Source organism: Lepus europaeus, chromosome 16 (assembly GCF_033115175.1).
Source record: "Lepus europaeus isolate LE1 chromosome 16, mLepTim1.pri, whole genome shotgun sequence".
Taxonomy (NCBI): domain Eukaryota; kingdom Metazoa; phylum Chordata; class Mammalia; order Lagomorpha; family Leporidae; genus Lepus; species Lepus europaeus.
Window position 1 is genome coordinate 86,689,349 of NC_084842.1, and position 17,867 is coordinate 86,707,215.

The 17,867-nt window shown below is 57.2% G+C and overlaps 1 protein-coding gene across 2 annotated transcripts; it reads right to left on the reverse strand.

The window, feature by feature from the left end:
* Positions 1 to 3,890: 3,890 nt before the first annotated feature.
* LYAR (Ly1 antibody reactive) lies at positions 3,891 to 17,774 on the reverse strand. 2 transcript variants are annotated; one of them, XM_062212932.1, is made up of 9 exons: positions 17,666 to 17,774; positions 12,513 to 12,688; positions 10,631 to 10,745; positions 9,517 to 9,624; positions 9,346 to 9,429; positions 6,026 to 6,425; positions 5,694 to 5,777; positions 4,851 to 4,936; positions 3,891 to 4,215 (listed from the first exon to the last, which is right to left on the reverse strand). In XM_062212932.1, exons 2-9 carry the CDS (start codon positions 12,632 to 12,634, stop codon positions 4,081 to 4,083), a joined length of 1,134 nt encoding a protein of 377 aa, XP_062068916.1. In that variant the 5' UTR covers positions 12,635 to 12,688; positions 17,666 to 17,774; the 3' UTR covers positions 3,891 to 4,080. The 2 variants fall into 2 exon arrangements, with proteins under 2 accessions (XP_062068916.1, XP_062068917.1); XM_062212933.1 differs by lacking the exon at positions 17,666 to 17,774 and adding an exon at positions 17,416 to 17,574.
* Between the last annotated feature and the right edge of the window lie 93 nt (positions 17,775 to 17,867).

Genomic DNA, 17,867 nt, shown 5'->3' on the forward strand with positions numbered 1-17,867 from the left:
GTGCCACTCGTGGGCAGACTCAGCGCCCCAAGGAAGTGTGCGCACCAGGGGGTCCATTTCATTTTTTAAAAAGATTTATTTATTTATTTGAAAGTCAGAGTTACACAGAGAGAGGAGAAGCAGAGAGAGAGAAAGGTCTTCCATCCACTGGTTCACTCCCCAATTGGCTGCAACAGCTGGAGCTGTGCCTATCCAAAGCCAGGAGCCAGGAACTTTTTCTGGGTCTCCTATGCAGGTGCTGGGGGCCCAAGGACTTGTGCCATCTTCTACTGCTTTCCCAGGCCACAGCAGAGAGCTGGATCAGAAGTGGAGCAGCTGGGTCTCGAACCGACGCCCATATGGGATGCCCCCCTCAGGCCAGGGCGTTAACCCACTGCGCCACAGTGCCGGCACCCAGGAGGGGTCCATATGCTTAGAAACCCTGTGGAATGCTTCAACACAAAATGGCGCTCACAGCAACCAGTAGAGCTTCAACAGCTACGGAGTGACCTGGATGGACCTCGCAGAGTCGTGAAAGAAGCCAGGCACAAACGGGCACGTGCTGTATGATTCTGTTTACATCAAGTTCCAAACCAGGCAAAACCAGGCCACGCAGACGTGGGCTAGGCCAGTGCAGTGACAAGGTGTGAGCAGGTTCGGAAGCTCAGTGAGCGGCACACCGATGTTTGTGTGCTTCACTGTAAGTTACACGTCAGTAGAAGGTTTACGGGAAAATACTGACTCACCTGCAGTTGTCGGCCATGTGCAGGACTGTGTCTGTCCCGGAAAATGGGTCAGAGTGGAGGTTGGCTGGGGTGTTGGCCACGTCCCCAGGGCTTCCCTGCAGTGCGATCATTTGGGGGGGGGGGGCTTCGTGCGGGAAGAAACGAGGGGTCAGGGCTCCCCCAGGCAGTGGTACACACTGCACAGTCTATGCGCTTCACGTACTTTGAAGAGATTTTTCAGGTACCTACTATGCGCCGGCCACTTTGTATATATTTAAATCCCCTGTCTACTCTAGAAAGTCAGTTATGAGACAAAAACCCCTGAGGTTCAGAGAAGTGGGATAACCCACCCTTGGTTCGTGAGACACAAAGCTCCAATTCAGCGTCAAGTCTAGCTCTGGCTCATGGACCCCGGTGGACCAAGCAGCCAGAACATGGAGAGCGCCTACGCCTTGCCCTGCAGTGAGCCCGTTAATCCATAACGCTGTCCACCCCACCCCGGGCAGAACTCAGCAGTCCCTCTGGGCCCCCTTGTAACCGTTAGCCGCTCCTAACTTCTTCCTGTCTTCCTTGGTGGTATCTGTCCGCCTTCCTAAAGACCCGTGTGCCAAGTACGCAGCATGGAGCCCAGCCCAGGGTAGACAGCCTGGGGTGACTTCAACCGTCCCCGGGACCGAGGACCGTGTCGGGGGCCAAGGGCACCAGAGGACTCGGGCAGAGCGAGGCTCGGTGCACACGGGCAGCTTCCCTGCAGTCTTTCCGCACACTCCTCACCGGCAGCTCCTCACACCAACGCCGGCCCAGGCTGTCTGCTGGAGTGAGGGCAGAGAGGAACTGTCCGCACCAGCCCCTTGCCCACGGGGAACCGAGGAGTCTAAACAGGGAACAGTGTGCTTGCCTTGGCTCATTCGGCAGAGGAGAAATGTAGGAGCCTCTCAGCGCTTTCTGCAAAGTTCAGCTGGAAGTGGGACAGAGGCTGAATGCACTCTGGGGCCCAGCAGAGTCGCGGGGAGTGTCCAGGCTCCGCCTTCCCCTTAGCTGAGGCTGGTAACCCATCACGTTTCTGCCAGTGTGGGACAGAGCTGAGGTTTGGCTCCGCTCTGCATCCAGGTGTCCGGGTTCATCACTGGGACAAGGAGTGAGGCACCAGCAAGGACTGGTTGTCAGGGGTGCCCTGAAGACCCAGTTGAGCCCTCACTGCTGGGGTTGCGCCAGGCCAAGCCTGCCACCTCCTAGACCTCGCCGACTCACCTGTAAAAGTGGTCCCTAAGACAGCGGTCCACACCGAAGACTGCTGCTTTTCTTCCCAAGAAACCTATTCTGGGAAAGGCAATCACAGGCTAGCGAGACCGTCGGGGTCTGTCGTTTGACGTGAGCTCAAGCTGTAACTGAGACAGGAGACGCTCGGATGATGTGAGGGCTTCTCGGACAGTGTGGCTCTGCAGGCGTGGGGGAAGGCTCTCCACCGTGACCGTCACCAGCGCGCTCTCGAAACCGCCCCACTCCAGACAAGGATCGGGCTCTGAGGACTCGCCTCCGTGCCCGGGGAAACGGGAGGGTTCGCCGTGTTCAAGCTTTCTCCTCTCTGTCCTCTGCCATCAGCTGTTCGAGGGCTCCTGACTTCTGCCTCGCTTGCCAGCCGTCACGCCAGGTGCAGGGTGGAGGGCAACCCTGGTTCCCTCCCTGGCTTCCCACTGTTCCGAGCCTGGCTCCTCACCAGGTGCACAGCGTCCAGTGAGCCTGACATGACAGCATGCATGACAGCATGAAGTCACACATCTGCACCTCCTGGCTGGACAAGAGCCTGTGTGGTCCTGACTCCTGCTACGCAGCACCATGGCAACTGGCCAGGCCACAGCTGGCAAGTGTCAGAATACCAGAAAATGAGGCATCCGGGTAGGAAGTGCAGTGTGGCACAGTGCAGCGGGGGACGGGAGTGCCACACCCATCGGACCAGCACGAGGACGGGCAGTCACGGCAGAACCTGACTATGCTCAGCTCACACAGAGGGAGCTGGGTCTGCAGCCCCCGAGCCCTGAGTTCCTGCGTGGTTGAGAAGCCCAAGCCAGGCAGCTGCCTCCACCTCAAAGGGTGGTCTCTGTGCAAGGACCTTGGACGTGGCCTTGGAGCACACCGCCAGGGCAAGTGCCTCCCCGCCTCCCCTGCACAGTGTCCATGGCTGGCCCCACTGCTGTCACCTTGGAGTTGGAAGGGAGCGGAGAGGCACCTGCTCCTGTCCCTGCCAGAATCTCCAACACTGTGTGAAAGACACGGGGACGACAGGAAAGGACTCGACCACAGCAGCAAATACTTTTTAATTTTGTCACATCTGCCACACTTGCCTTAGAGCCGTCACAGGAACGGGACACAAACAATCTGACGTCAACATACACGTCAACACCACAGGGTGGGGACAGGCGGTGGGGTGCACTTCTGCCCCCTGGCGCCCTGCTTTGGTCCCTGGTTAGCTGTGTGCTCTGGGCCAAGTTCCCAGACGTCTAAAGCTGCTCGTGGCTCCGGTTGTTCCAGTAACAGCAGAGACGGCAGCCTGAGGGCATCCGCAGGGCACTGTGCTTACGTGAATGGGTCCACGCTCACGGCCTTACCAGTCCCATCCTTGACACGGCTGCGAGATGAAGGTCAAAGGGCAGAGGTGATGCTGACCGAGAGCACTGGCCAGTGAGGGGCAGGTGGGCAAAACTGCTCAACCACCAAGAGGAGGTGGCACATGGCCGTCTGCCAGCCCACTGCACCAGCGCCCCAAACTCCAGCTCGGCTGCTTCCTGGCATAGTCCCAGCCCCAGACGGCAACAGCTGAGCTCCGGGAGCTGATTCCTGCACTTCCTGGGCACAGGACACAGCCTATACGGAGCCCCTGACATATGCCTCTGGCTGACGGTAGACTGGGCCACAGCCTGGATGGGCTGCTGTTCCCAAGAAGCCACCCTAGAGGGCGAGGCCCGTGGCTGAACGAGGACCATGCTGGTACCAGACACTGGAGCACATACACTGACCACACAGGAGCAGACTCAGGGATGCGGCTACAGTGCGGATTCTTGTCAGTAAATACTTCCAGTTGGATTTGCCTCCTGATCAGAGGAGGCGCTACTTTTTGACTTGTCACTGCACAGTTTGACAGCCTTCCACACAAAAGAATTTCTTAAAGAACATCGATTTTTGCCACCACAAATTTAGAATTTTGGACAAGAATATATTTTATTTTTTCATAAAAGTTCTACCAAAAATATATCTTTGTGCTTAACTTAAAAATACAGCTTCAGAAAGCAAAAATCTGAGTTGTTCCAATTCATTCCACGTCTTGTAAACAGCAGTGGGGGGAGGAGTCGCAGAGGGGCCCAGTGTTAGACTCCAATGCTCACTTGAGGAGCTTGACCTTGTCCTTCAGTAACCTGAAGGTGGGGTTCTTGCTGATTTTCTTGTTGAAGATGACCAGGAGCTCCTCTTCGGACTTGTGACAGTCACTGGTCACGGTGTAGTACTGAGCTAGGACCTGCACAGGGAAAACAAACGCCAGATGGCTGGGCGCATCCTCGAACCCACCCCAGGAGCAGGCCACCGGTGGGAGAGACGACCCCGGCTGCTGAGCACACGGGGTGCCCTGCAGAGAAAACCTCCCCGCTGCTCTGGCATCAGCCAAAGGGAACAAGCGCTCTAGGACAGCGACTGCGTAACAAAACCGGATAAAGCCAGAACCTAGGCACTGCCCTGGCTGATGCCACGTGATAGGGTTTGGCCCAATTCTTCTCCACAGAGCCTGTGGGGCGGGCCACTGGGACAGCCTGAAAAACACTAAGACACACACACACACGCGTAAAAACAACTGTACACTGGAGTGGTTAGGATGCCTGTGTTCCAAACTGAGTGCCCCGATTCGCGTCCCAGCTCTGCTCCGACAGCAGCTTCCTGCTCATGTGACCAGGCAGGTGAGGGCTCAGGTACTTGGGTCCCTGTCGCCCAACAATCTGGGAGACCCAGCCCGAGTTCCCAGCCCGAGCCCGGGGACGTCGTGGGCATTTGGGGAGTGAGCCAGTGCATGGGGGATCTCTGTCTGTCTCACGTAAATTTGAAAAAGACAGCTAAATCCCTCCACAGCGAATCCATCCTGGGGTTGTCCATGCGGCATACCTTTTTCCTTAGCTTTTTGATCGAAATTTCGTTGTCTGGGGCCTGTTTTAGAACTGCTTTAATAGTTCCCTTCCAGTTGAATTTACCTACAACACAAGAGGTTGTCAGAGGTTAAGGAGGGGCGGGGGCAGCAGGCAGCGGGGGACACCCCGTGGTGGCGGATCACCAGTCAAGCCGTTGTGTGAGACGCTGTGCTGGTTTGTACCGTACAACCCGAGACCCAGAGCACCACTGCTCCTGCAGCTGCCTGCCAACCTACAGTGATCTCGGCCATTGCACGGAAAAGGCCTCCACACTCAAACTGAGGGTCCCCAGCTGAGACGTCTGATCCAGCTCCCTGGTCACCGACCCTCCACTGGGGAAGCTACGATTCCCGGGGAGCCCGTGGGCTTGTTCCTGACTAGGTGGATCCCCAGGGGCTGGGGGAGACCGCCACCTCCTGACGGGAGCAGAGGCTTCAGGCCTGAAGCTTTGTGTGACAGGCGAGCGCGGGGCGGGGCACCAGCAAATGCACCCCCCGGGGAGCAGCAGGGAGGCCCCAGAACTGACACCGAGCTGAGCAAGGAAGTAGCCACGTGTGGCTGGGGGCTCAGGGGACAACGAGAGGTGGGGATGGGAGACCTGGGAACAGCAAGAAGGACAGGGCCTTGGAAATTTATCCTCAATTCCAAAGGTCGTACACCAGAACATTTCCCATGCACACTGCTCTCCCTTGGTCCTTAAAGACAGGGGCACAGCTCTGGCTCCTGGGGCCTCCACGTGTCCTGGGGGCGCACGTCTGCCCCACCTCGCCCCTCCCCGAGCAGGCAGGTGGCACTTGGCCAGTGCCGGCGGCGACCGTACCCTTCACAGGCTGCTGCTCGTCCACTTCTCCGCCCTCTGCCTGTCCTGCAAGCTTCATCTTTTTCTTCTTAGATTCTGTTTCAGCTAAGTATTTACAAAGAAGAAAAAACAGATTCTGCATTCAATGAGTGCATTCCTCATGCTAGCCAGGCTACATGCATCGTCGTCTGTCCCCAAGCAACCCCGAGCGGGACAGGTCAGCCCGAGCCCAGAGCTCACGCCCTCTCCGTGAACCTGGCCCCAACACCAGGTCCTGCAGGTGCTACCCCTCCCCAGCTCCCTGCTTTAGCGATCCTGTACCGTCCTGAGAGGGACGTCAGCTGACCACACACCTTCCGCGTGCTTCCGCTTTCTTTTTCCCACAGCCGACGTCATCTCCTCCTGGCCCGCGCCCCCTCCGTCCGCTGCCTCCTCTCCCTGGCGCTTCTTCTTGCTCCTCTTCCGGGCTGAGCCGTTGGCGGTGGGCGTGTCCTCCCCGTTGGCCTCCAGTCCAGCCCCCTGGCCCTTTTTGCACTTCTTGGGCTTCTGACCCTTTGGGGTTTCCTGGTGGTTTTCCAGTTCTGGTTCCTCCTTCTGCCGGTCTCCCTTCCTCTCTCTCTTCTTCTTCTTTGCCTCTGCTGGCTTCGCCGTGGCCTCTCCCGCTTTAGAGGCGGGAAGCTGGGCGGGCGTCTCTGCACGGGGATCTGCCACTTGGTCAGGTGGCGGCTGGGCCTGCCCCGTGCTGACTGGCTCCTTGTTTTTTACGGAAAAGGAGGAAACACAGACATTCTCGGTCTAGCTGCGGAACACAGCTGGTCTCAACACCGCACGTACGAGCTAAGAAAAGCGCTTTTATCACTTACCATTCTGGAACAGCGGAAATGTGGCAGTGACCAACAGGGGAGACTCCCCCAGCCCCCCTGCACCAAACATTTCCCTTCCACTGGAAAAGTGAAGAGCCCCGGTGCCACCGAAGCCGGTGCTGAGTGCCAGCCCACTGTGCACCTGTCTGTCAGGACACACAGCACTTAGGTGTGGCAGAATCTGCCGGACTGTCTGCAGCCCTGGGCTCAAATTCCAGCTCTGTGAGTTGCCGGTCAGCTGAGCCTGGCTCCGAACCTATTTCCCCAACTGTAAAAGGAGCGGTGGTCACACCTCCCTTACACGAGGCACGAGGCAAATGAGAAGAGGAATGTGAGCGCGCTTAGCACGGGGGTGGCTCAGCAAATCGGCCCCGTGGACAGGGAAAGCTTCGCACATCAGCAGGCACTAGACAAAGGCACGCTAGCGCCATTACTGCTCAGAGGAGGCGGTTACCCTCGGGGCAGTGGGGGGCACCTGGAGAGCGTGGAAGGAACGGCCAGTGCGAATGGAGGAGGAAAGAGGCCCCACCCTCTGCAGCGCCGGCTGAAGCCCGGCCACACATCCCACTTCCTTAAGAGAGGACCTGAGGCAAAGCACTAACCTGCCCTGAGCCCCGACGCCCCTGGAGACAGGGAGGGGGCTGCTGGCCGCGGCGGCAGGGCTGCTCCGGGGCCAAAGCCACTGGGGTGCATCTGCAAGCCTCTGTTCCTCAGCAGCCAGGTGACCTGGGGTTACCCACAGCCTCTCCCCGCCGGGTGAGCCGAGGCCTGGCTTCCACCGGCACAGGCGGGCCCAGGCCTGCCTCCTCAGGAGCAGCGCTGGGCAGTGAGCTGTGAGGGCTCCGAGGCGGCTTTCAAAAGCAGAATGGGGAAGAAACTTCCGTTTGCCTCTCCCAGTAGGGTAGTGCTACAACCGCCCGTCCACCCGCTACGGCCAGGGCTGCAGCTCGGGCCTTGCCTTGGCTGCCAGCCGCCGGCCTGGGGGACACCGAGAGGCACACGTTCCCTCAGCCAGCCCACCCCCTCTCTCTCCTTCATTCCTCACCCTCCGGGCGCCGCCCCAGCAGAGCGCCCCCTTTCTGCTCCAGGACCCCACAGGCCTCCACAGGACCCCACTCTACCCTGTGAGCCTGTATCTCGCGGTTTTCTGCCCCAACCCACCCAGGAGGGCAAGCCCATGGCCCGGGCAGGACAGAGGAGCCCCAGCTGGTGCCTGGTGCAGTTAGCAGAGGGGAAACGTGTGCGACGTGGACTAAGGAAGTCGCAGGCCTTCAGCTTGGCATGACAGGCACCAGGTGGTGCTGGGAGGCTCCCTGGACGAAGTTACAGCTGAAGCAGCAACCAGCAGCGGCTTACAGAGCCCAGCTCTGCACAAGCTGTTCACTGATTATTCTACAGAACAGGTGCCACATAAATGGCTGCAGGGTTCGAAGGTGCAGTCTGTCTGAGACTCTGCTGTGGCTCGGGGGCAGTCTGCTCACCAGGGGTCCATGTGTGGTGATGTGACTTTAAGAGGCGGAGCCTAGCGGGAGGTCTTAGGTGACGTGGGGGCACCACCCTCAGAAGGAATGTGGGACCCCAGTCTCCCTCGCTGGCTTCCTGTCTGGAGATGTGGTTTCTGTCCTGCACGCACGTCCACCCTCTGCCTTGGGACCCTCCCCACAGACTGCCGGCCGCCAAACTGAGCTCAATTAACCTCTCTGCTTTATAAAGTCGGCCTGTCTCAGCTATTTCATTTCAGTAACAGAAACAGACCACCAGCAAGACAAACACCCGATACAGCACCAGCCTCCACTTCACTGCAGTCTCAAGTTGACGCCCAAACTACTCGCTCTGCATCAAGCAAATCAACCGAACACTCTGACTGGAAGCAAAGAGCAGGCAGCGTCCCACGGCCGCCCGCTGCCCAGCGCTGCTGCTGCTTCCACTTGCCCAACGCACACCCTGGGAGGCAGCAGCCGAGCCAGCCGCTGGGTCCCTGGCACCGACGTGGGAGCCGATTGAGCTCTGGGCACCGGCTCCAGGCTGGCCCAGCTCCGGCTGCTGCAGGCATCTGGGGAGGAACCAGCGGACAGATCTTCTCTACGTGTCTGTCTAAACAAAAACTTCAGAAAGCAGTCCTCTTGTCTATGAACCTGATCTTGCCTCCAAACAGGACAGTAAGCTCTAAACAGGAGCAAAGTGCAACTGAATAAATGAGAACAAACCGTAAGCTAACGACGTGGCAAAGACGGCAACCGACACTTCCCGCGCTGCACTCTCACTGCCGAGCCACCGCGACTCAGACGGGCGTGCGGCAGGCTGAGCACCGCGGACGCCGGGCCCGCGCACAGACCCAGCACTCCACCCTGCCACAGGACACCTCGTGGCCACACCACTGCTCCCCGGGAACGTTCTGTTTTTATCCAGGGCCTGGAACAGGCCCGGCCCCCCGTGTGCACTGACTAGATGAACGCCGATCACTATCGGCAGACGCACAGATCTGAAGCGGGTGTGGCAGAGAAGCGATCACTATCGGCAGACGTACAGATCTGAAGCGGGTGTGGCAGAGGAGCGCACCCCCAGCTGCATTTCGGAGCCGGCCGTCGCCCGTGAGCTGGTACCGCTGTCAAACAACGAGCGAAACACCTTTCTCTGCACGATAAGGAAATCTTGCCTGCAGTGTCTCAGCTTATTCCTTCCCACACGTGAAGGCACAGAGCCTCTCTGAGAAAGGAAGCTGTCTTGACCTCCCACAGTAAGACATTCCCGCCTCATCATCACAAAAGGACTGCTGCTGCACCGCAAATCCAAAATGCAACCGCACTTACTGCGCTTGAGGCCTCAGCAAAGATACTCCACACTTGCTCCAGGACGGAGTCGTTGTGAACTTTTAAACTGTTCTTCATCCAGTTCTGTGCAGGGCAGAAAGACAAAGTCCTGTTTATGCCACCTGCAGCTCGGTCACTGCTGGGCCAGGTGGGGGTCAGACCACTCCGTACCTGGAATTTCGCCTTTTTCCTGGGGACGTTGTCATAAGCACTAATTTGCTCTAAAAGTTCTTTCACTTTGGGGCTGACATTAGGTTTCTTTATTAATTCATTAATTTTCTACAAAAAAGGAAGATAAAACGAAAACAATGAACAACCAGGGCAGAAGCTTCAGAAAAACCAAGCAGAAAGTCCCTGCCGTGGCCACCAGTTCTGTTTTAGGCCCAGATTCTACATTCAGGTGACACCTCGAGATAAACAGAGTCACTTCTCTTCCACATATGATGGAGTCCTGGCCAGAGGAGGTAGGCAAGAAAAAGATGTAAAGTGCATCTTAAATGGGAGAGGCAAATAAGGTAAAATTATCTATTCATAGACAATTTCTATGTAGAAATATGCTGTTATAGGTACAAACCCCTAAAGATTCCACACCAAAGGAAAAAAAAAAAACCACTAGAACTAATAAGCAAAGTTGCAGGATACAAAATCAGTAGTGAAATGATTAGGAATAAACGTAAGAGCAACTTGTATGAAAATTACAAAACAATGTTGAAGGAAATTAAAGACACCAATAAACACAAAGCAGCCATGTCACACACTGGAAGACTTAATAAGATGTCCCTCCCTACTACCCAAGGAAACCTATAGTCAATGCAATTCCTATCAAAATCCAGGTGGCATTTATGCCTGCAATACACATCTATCCAGCTGGGAGGACAGAAATGGCAAATCCACCCTAGAATTCTCACGGGACCAGAGGATGTGGCACAGGAGCACCGCTGGAGGTCTTCCACTTCTTGATTTCAAAGCTTACCACAAAGTACAATAACCAGAACTGCGATACTCACATACAGAAACACACAGTCCAGACGAACCGGGAGCCCGGACAGGAGTGCTTGCATGCATGGTCAGAGGCTCCAGGACAAGGCTGCCGGGACCACTCAGGAGACAAAGGACAAGGCTGGCATTACTGCGGCCAAGCCGCCACGTGCGGTGTGGTTATCAGAGCACAGGGCCGAGTCCCAGCAGGTTTGGTTCACCTCTGTTCCCTAAGACGTGCTATTGTGGGGCTCGTCTGCACAAAGGACCCGTTTACTCTCCGTCTGGACGAGTGAGGCGCTGTTACCTGAATCCACGCCTGCTGCTTCACGTCGCCTTTGTGGGTTTTCCCTTCGTAGCCTTTGCCACCGTACTTCTGGTCTTCACTCACACACTTCACGTGGTTTTTGTAGTCGTCGCCCCTGTAAAGCAATCAGCAGCCGGCCCTCAGAGTGCCAGCATGGGGAGCCCTGTCCAACGCCAGCGGCAGCTCCTGTATCTGCTCACACCTGCCCCTAACAGCTGCACCTAACGGTCACAAGCCCATGTTCCTTCCTCCAGATGTCCTGTGGAGCCCAGCACTGGGGCCCAGCACTGTGGTGCAGTAAATGAAGCTCTGCCTCACCCCAGCATCCCGTATCTGAGCGCCAGTTTGGACCGCTTTCGCTCCAGCTTCCTCCTGACGCGCCTGAGGAAGCAGTCGAAGATCCCTCAGCTACCTGGGGCCCTACCACCCATGTGGGAGACCCAGACGCAGCGCCTGGCTCCTGGCGGCAGTCTGGCCCAGCCCGGGCTGCGGTGGGCAGGTGCACCAGTGGACAGATCTCTCTCTGATGCTCTGCCTTATAAATACACACATACATAACAAATTTTTAAACTGAACACAACCCACTACTAAACTTTGTCCATTTTTATATACAAACGTGTTCAACCAAACTGACAGGCAGCATTTTTCTTTCAAATCATTAAGCGATGTACACTGAACACAAAAGAAAACCCTTCTCTGCGAAAGAGTGGTTTGATCTGAAATCCAGTCATCTGAATAGCTTCCTGGTGACGTAGGAGGCAGTCAGGAATTGTAGTGGAATCGTTGAAAGCTGATGTGCAGTGGTGGTACTGAGTCACCAAAAGTGATTTCGGGGTCCGGGGGGGAAGAGGCCCGATTTCTCTCTCATGCAATCTTTTAAGCTCTCTGAGATTCCCCAGGAAAATACTGGGGACAAGGAGGAAGGCTGAGTTAGAGACAACCCGATTTTCACCGACTTTACCCATCTGGCTTCCTTCCAGGATTAAGCCTGAACAAAGACTTGAGCAGTTTCAAACATCACTGCTCTAGAATGACATTAAAACCTACTCCTAACAAACAGTGAGCGAGTGCCGCCGAGAATGCTGGGTAGATCGGTCAGAGGCAGCGTTTCAGCGGGAGCCCCCAGAGCTGACGGGGCAGCACACACTGAGGCTAGCCCTCTGTAGTGACCCAGCCGCCTGTCCCTGCCCCTCCTTCCCAGAGCCCCTCTGAGGCAGTGTCTCCACAGACCCGGCAGCCGGGAGGGCTCCTCCTGCCTCTGGTTTCCAGGGAGGACCCGGCCTCCCCTGCCGCTGCAGCCGCTCATTCTCTGGTTCCCAAGCCCAGCTCATCCGTGGCATGGGCCCCGCAAAGCTGCGCCAGAGCCCCTGGGCCTGATGAGAACTACCAAATGCTCTCACCGCCATGATCCCTTCTCTTAGTCCTCTCTTGAAAACATCCTTGAAAAGCAAGTGGTTTTGTAAAGCACTTTTGAAAGTCTTATCTATTTTTTTATGTGAAAGGCAGAGTGACAGAGAGAGATATCTTTCATTTACTGGTCCTTCTCCAAATGACAGAAACAGCTAGACCTGGGCCAGTTCGGAGCCAGGAGCCGGGAACTCCATCCGGGGCCCCCATACTGAGGCCATCACCTGCTGCCTTCCAGACACATCTGCAGGAAGCTGTGTCAGAGGGAGGCTGGACTGGATCCTAGGCACTCCCCTACGGGAAGTGGGGGTCCCAAGCCGGGGCTAAGCCTGCAGCGCCACAACACCCGCCCCGTAAGGCACCTGTCAAAGAGTTCGCCACTTTGAGTCAAGGTCTTCCCTCAAACGCGCCTGCACTGCCCCAGGCCCTGTGGGCCGCAGCCCCCAGAGCCGGTCTTGGCGAACGCTCGTCTTACCAGAAGTCTTTTCCGCAGTCGATGCACGAGAGGCTATCGCAGCTCCTGCACACAGACACGTGCTTTTCCACTTGTACTTTCTTCACCGACTCGCCACACGCATTGCACGTAAAGAACACCATCTTTAGCTAAATGATTAAAATAATCTCTGTCCAAGATAGGTTTTAAATCTTGTGCTAAAAGAACAAAAAGAAAAAAAGATACTTATTTTATGCTGCCATTTCTATTTCCATACAGCTAACTTTTCAACCAGAATTTCTCATGAAAATAAGTGCAAATAGCAGAACCAAAGCTGATCAGCAATCTACAGAAAATTCTCCACCAACGGACGTAAGACAATCACTCCTGACAATACTGACAGCTAACACTTGGTGACTGCACACGTGGCACGTGCCAGAGGTGACTGAGCGCGTCACAAGTACTGATTCAGTCAGTCTTCATAGCAACCCGCTCAAAGAGGTACCTGAGGCACAGAGAGGTGAACTAACTTCCCCAGGGCCCCACAGCAACAGATCCAGGATTTAAACCTGGCGGGCTGGTGACAGAGAGGAGCTTCAGAGTGTTATAAACAGTGCTGCTTGCTGCTGTAATAACTTTAAATCCACTTGCATGCCCTCACTGTATATATGTAAGAATGATGTCTAGAGTGAAACCCCTAGAAACACTAGTGTAGATGGGCACTGCACACTATGTCACCCCTGGTTACGAGGGGGAAAGTGGAGGAGAGGTCCAAGAACAACTTGTACAGGCACTGAGAGCATCCATAAACACATTCCTGGATGTCCACGGGTGTCACTACATGAGGACAGGGAGCAAGAGAGGCATCACTCATGTGGCCTCTTGTCCACAAGGTCACAAAAAAACAGAAGCACACCCCGGAGTCCCAGTCCAGCAGGTGCTGAGTTACAGGCAGCCACAAACCCAGGTGTCCCCCGCACTGCCTCCCTCCATTGTACCTGCACGTACACATAACCACCATTTAAAAATCTCATGGCACAGCAGGTAAAGCTGCCATCTGCAATGCCAACATCACCTGGGTGCCAGTTCATGTCCTGGCTGCTCCACTTCTGATCCACCTCCCTGCTGATGGCCTGGGAAAAGCAGTGGAGGGTGGCCCAAGTGTTTGGGCCCCTGCCACGCACATGGGAGACCTGGATGAAGCTCCTAGCTTCAGCCTGGTTCAAAAATGAATCAGCGGTGGAAGATTCTCTCCCTCTCCCCCTTTCTCTGTAACTCTGACTTTCAAAATAAATAAAATGAATCTGAAAAATCTCATGGAGATGTAGTCTATCAGCTCAAAAACACAGGTTCATCTGAGGGTGACAGTGCTCTGAGTAACTTTCCAACCTTCGTGACCTCTGAGTCACTGCGTTCCAAGTTTCACAGCACAAACATTTAGAACTGTGTAACCTGCACTTTCTTCCTCGTTATGAGGATGCGTGTGCATCAGGGTCACGCTTCACCCGAGAACCCTTCGCACGAATGAGCTACCCTTGGTGCATGGAATTCCCATGCCTGGCCCCCGCTGCTCCCACATGCACATGTTCTGGATCACTGCTGGCAAGGTCCCACCTGAGCAAGGACCAAGGCCATTCCTGTCCACTCAGCCTCCAGTGGAAATGTACAAAGGCCCGACCAGTCTGTGGAGTCCCCTGTGGGGCACTGTCGGTCATTAGTTTACCTTATACGCTGCAGACAAATCACAGGCCCTGAGTCCGGGGCCCTGGGTCCCCCTACTGAGTAGGGGGGATGGGTGTGTGGTCAGCCACAACCCAGGCCCCAAGGGACCAGGGCCACCCTGGGACGTGCTGCAACAGCTGTCAGGTTCTGTGTGCTCAAGGTAAAGACGTGAGAGAGTCGCAAGCCCTGGGGCAGGGAGCACGCACACCATGGCGCAAGGCCCCTGAGCACCCCGTGCGAGGCAGACGGGTCCCCTACATGGCAGGCCACAAGGGCAGCCGTTCTGCCTCACGAGGGCGCGCAGAAGCAGCTGCACAGAGCCAGACTGTCTGCCGAACATTTCCTGTGCCTGCAGGAGACCACGGAGAAAAGCGTCCCCCAAGCTCACGGCGGCCGAGCACTTCCCAGCCTTGGCGTGGGGGCGGCTCTGCGTCTCGGCAGAGGAAGGAGGTTTCGGCAAGCTCCAAGATCCAACTGGGAGACTCCCACCACACACCTGGCATTGAAGGCCTCAGGACAGGTGCGAACAAAATACAGGAGACAGTGATGTAGACAGAAACGATGCCCTCAGGATATCTCCCTCGGCCACGTGACTGGCCACACTGGGCAAACATCAGGAGAGGATTAGGACGCGCCACACGGCCAGCTGAAAGGCCTGCTTTCACTGGTCTTTCATGGATTTAAGATAAAATGGATAACTCCCCAGCAAGTCACAACTCAGTCCCTCTGTGCCTTCCGCTGGACTTTCACCCTGGATGTACAAAGAAGCAGTACGTCTCCCCGCCTGGCTAATGAGATAAGGCCGGTAAGGAGCTTAACTCTCCCTTGTTCACTCCAGCACCAGCCCAAGAGTCACCTTGACTGAGCCTCCCACCCGATCCAGGCCCCGGGGAGACACCCAGCACCTATGTGGGGTGAACACACTTGCCTGGGGCGCACAACCATCACACACCAAACCTTCCAACCCAGCTCAGCTGCACGGCAGACGCGGTGTCCCAAGCCTTAGTGTGGGCCTGCAAGCTTCAGAAGCGTCGATGCCCCACTCACAAGAGACCATGCGCTAACTGAAGACAGCAAAGAACGTGTCCAGAGGCAGCTCTGCGACACTCAAGCCCCACGACTGCACGAATCCGAATGACATTTAGCGACTAAACGTCCAAGTGCTGTTTGGTGAAGTTTGTAAAATCCCCGCTTCTGAAGTCGGGAGAGCTGCACAGGACGTCACTAGGGCGGCCCACCAGGCTCAGATGCGGCACTGCGGCCTCTAGCCCTGCCCATAGAAGATGGCACTGGTACAGGGCCAGATCTGATCAGAGTCCGCTCTTCCCTCCCTGCGGCCACCATGTCAAAGACACTGCACAGGGTCTTCCTTGAGAAAGGCGAACAGCAGTGCTCCTGGATGGGCCGGGCACGCGCAGTGAGCACGCAGGCAATGAAGGAGAAGCGCGCCTCGGGCCCTACGCTCTCCAGGCCCCTGGGTGCCCCGACTCAGAGCAGACCAAGTCCTCTGTGTGCGCCCAGCTTGCTCTCCCTGAGAGTGACTGTTTTCACGACATGCCACACCCAAGACAGAGATGCTGAGAGCCTGAACCTGGACCACAGCATCATCGGCTCCCTTCAAAGCCATTCCACACTCAGAGCGCAGGACAGCCACCACCGCGCCACGGCCACCTAGGCAGAAAGGCAAGGCTCAGGAGGTCACAGAGGGGCAGAGGGGGCCTAAAAGGCGGGTGACAAGTCCAAGCCCCGTCCTCACCACGTGCTTGACCACCATGCCGGGACCCTGAGATCCTCATACAGAAAAAAAAAAAAAAGTGCAGGTTCTACAACGTGACCTTTCACCTCTAAACCTCAGAGCCCTGAGCCTTCATGGTAAAGTCAGCCCCCACTGGGCAACCAGCCACCCACATCACGGCGGAGGTCATCTGGCGTGGGGACACAGATGCTGAACTGATGGGCAGCAGACAGCCGTCAGGGAGGGGCTGGGAGCTTAGGGCCTGGACACCATGGTCTTCTCTTAAAAATACGGACTGCATCTGGGGCAGAGGATCTGAGCTGGGTCCGGCAGTTGCCAATCAAACAACCCATCAGTAACCTCAAGGCACTCGATGAGGATCTGTTTATCTCAAAGCATCACACGGGAAGTTACTAAGACACCAGATGTGAAGGCTTCAGTCCTACCCAAGCGCGCAAAGGTTTCCCTGAGACTTGGTAATGCACACATCAACGCTGCCACACCCAGGCTCCTGAAACCATGACCTCCATCCACCCGGCCGGAAGCCCACCCCGCCTCCGCCGGTCCTCACCCGTGACCGCCAGCTAACCCCCTGCTCCGGACGACGTGCCCTGAAGTCTGGGTCTCAGACTGGGATTTAGAGTCTTTTTTTCCCTTCAACCTTCCTCCCTCCATATTTTTGTTGTTTTCATTAAAAGACAATACTCACTATTCTCCAAACGTTCTCTCACACACATACATCACTCCATCATCATCACACCACAAAAACTGCCCCCTGGAGGGGCCAGACGGGCAGCCCCAGCACAGCGCCCAGCGCGCCTGTGACCTACAGCGAGTTCCCCATGGTACACACTCTGCAGGCCAACTAGCCTAGGCTCTCGCCCCTTCCGGGGGCGCTGTCCACCACCCCGGAGCCCTTGGACGTGGGGTGACTAGGCCTGCAGGTGCACTGTCAGGGAGGGCCTCTCCCTCGGTCCGGACTGGAGCCCTCGGAAAGGAGGTGAATAAATGAGCGACCCGAGGCTGGGAGGAGCCACGCCCCCCCACGTCCACTCTCTGCCATCCTTCCCGCCACAGCGTCTCCGTAGTTTCAGGCAGCATCCCCGGAGTGGCCACGGCGCCCGGCACTGCGCTCGGCGCTGGTGGTGGAGCGCACAGTGCGCGCCAGTCCTGGGCGGCCGCGCGCTCTGCAGAGCAGCCGGTCTTGCACACACTCCCGCTCCACTTCATCCATCCCCTCCCATGCCCTCACAGGTAGCAGCTGCAGCCCGGACACCTGCCGCGTGCCCAGGCCGGTCCTGGGTGCTCAGCACGTCTCCATTCACGCGACCCTCGCCACGCCCCCCCGTCAGCCTCTGTGTCGTCGCTCCCGTGCGACAGATGAGGAACCCGAGGCTCACGGAGGTGCCCCGCGAGTCGCCACACCTGCAGACACCCTGGCCCTAACCCGTGCTCGCGACCCCTGGGGTCCGGGCACCTCGGACTCACACGGCAGCCTCGCCCCCAACGTGCAGCAAAGCCTAAGCGCACGGGCTCCTGGGCCGCGGGGCCTTCAGCGTTAAAACCGGCACAAACATGTCATCCTACGTCCAGGGCTGCAAGGGTCTGCGCCTCCCTCGGAGCGTGCGAGCCAAGGCGGCCAATGGCGGCCAGGGGGGCATCGGCCCCAGCGCCTCGGCCCTCCGCTCCCGCTGAGCCCCGACCGCCTAGGTCGGACCTCCGGGTCGCCGCCCCTCACCTCTCAGCCAGCGCCCGCCAACGGTTTCAACTGGCCGCGGGGAGCACGTGGAACCACCGCCGCCCGCCCGTCGCACCACCTCCTCGGGCGCTTCCCCGCGCAGCCAGAACCGGCCCACGCGCCTGCGCGCCGCGGCCACACCCCTCGGCGGAAGTGACGTCGCCGGAAGCCGGCGGGCGGGCCCCGCGAGCCGAGGGGGCGT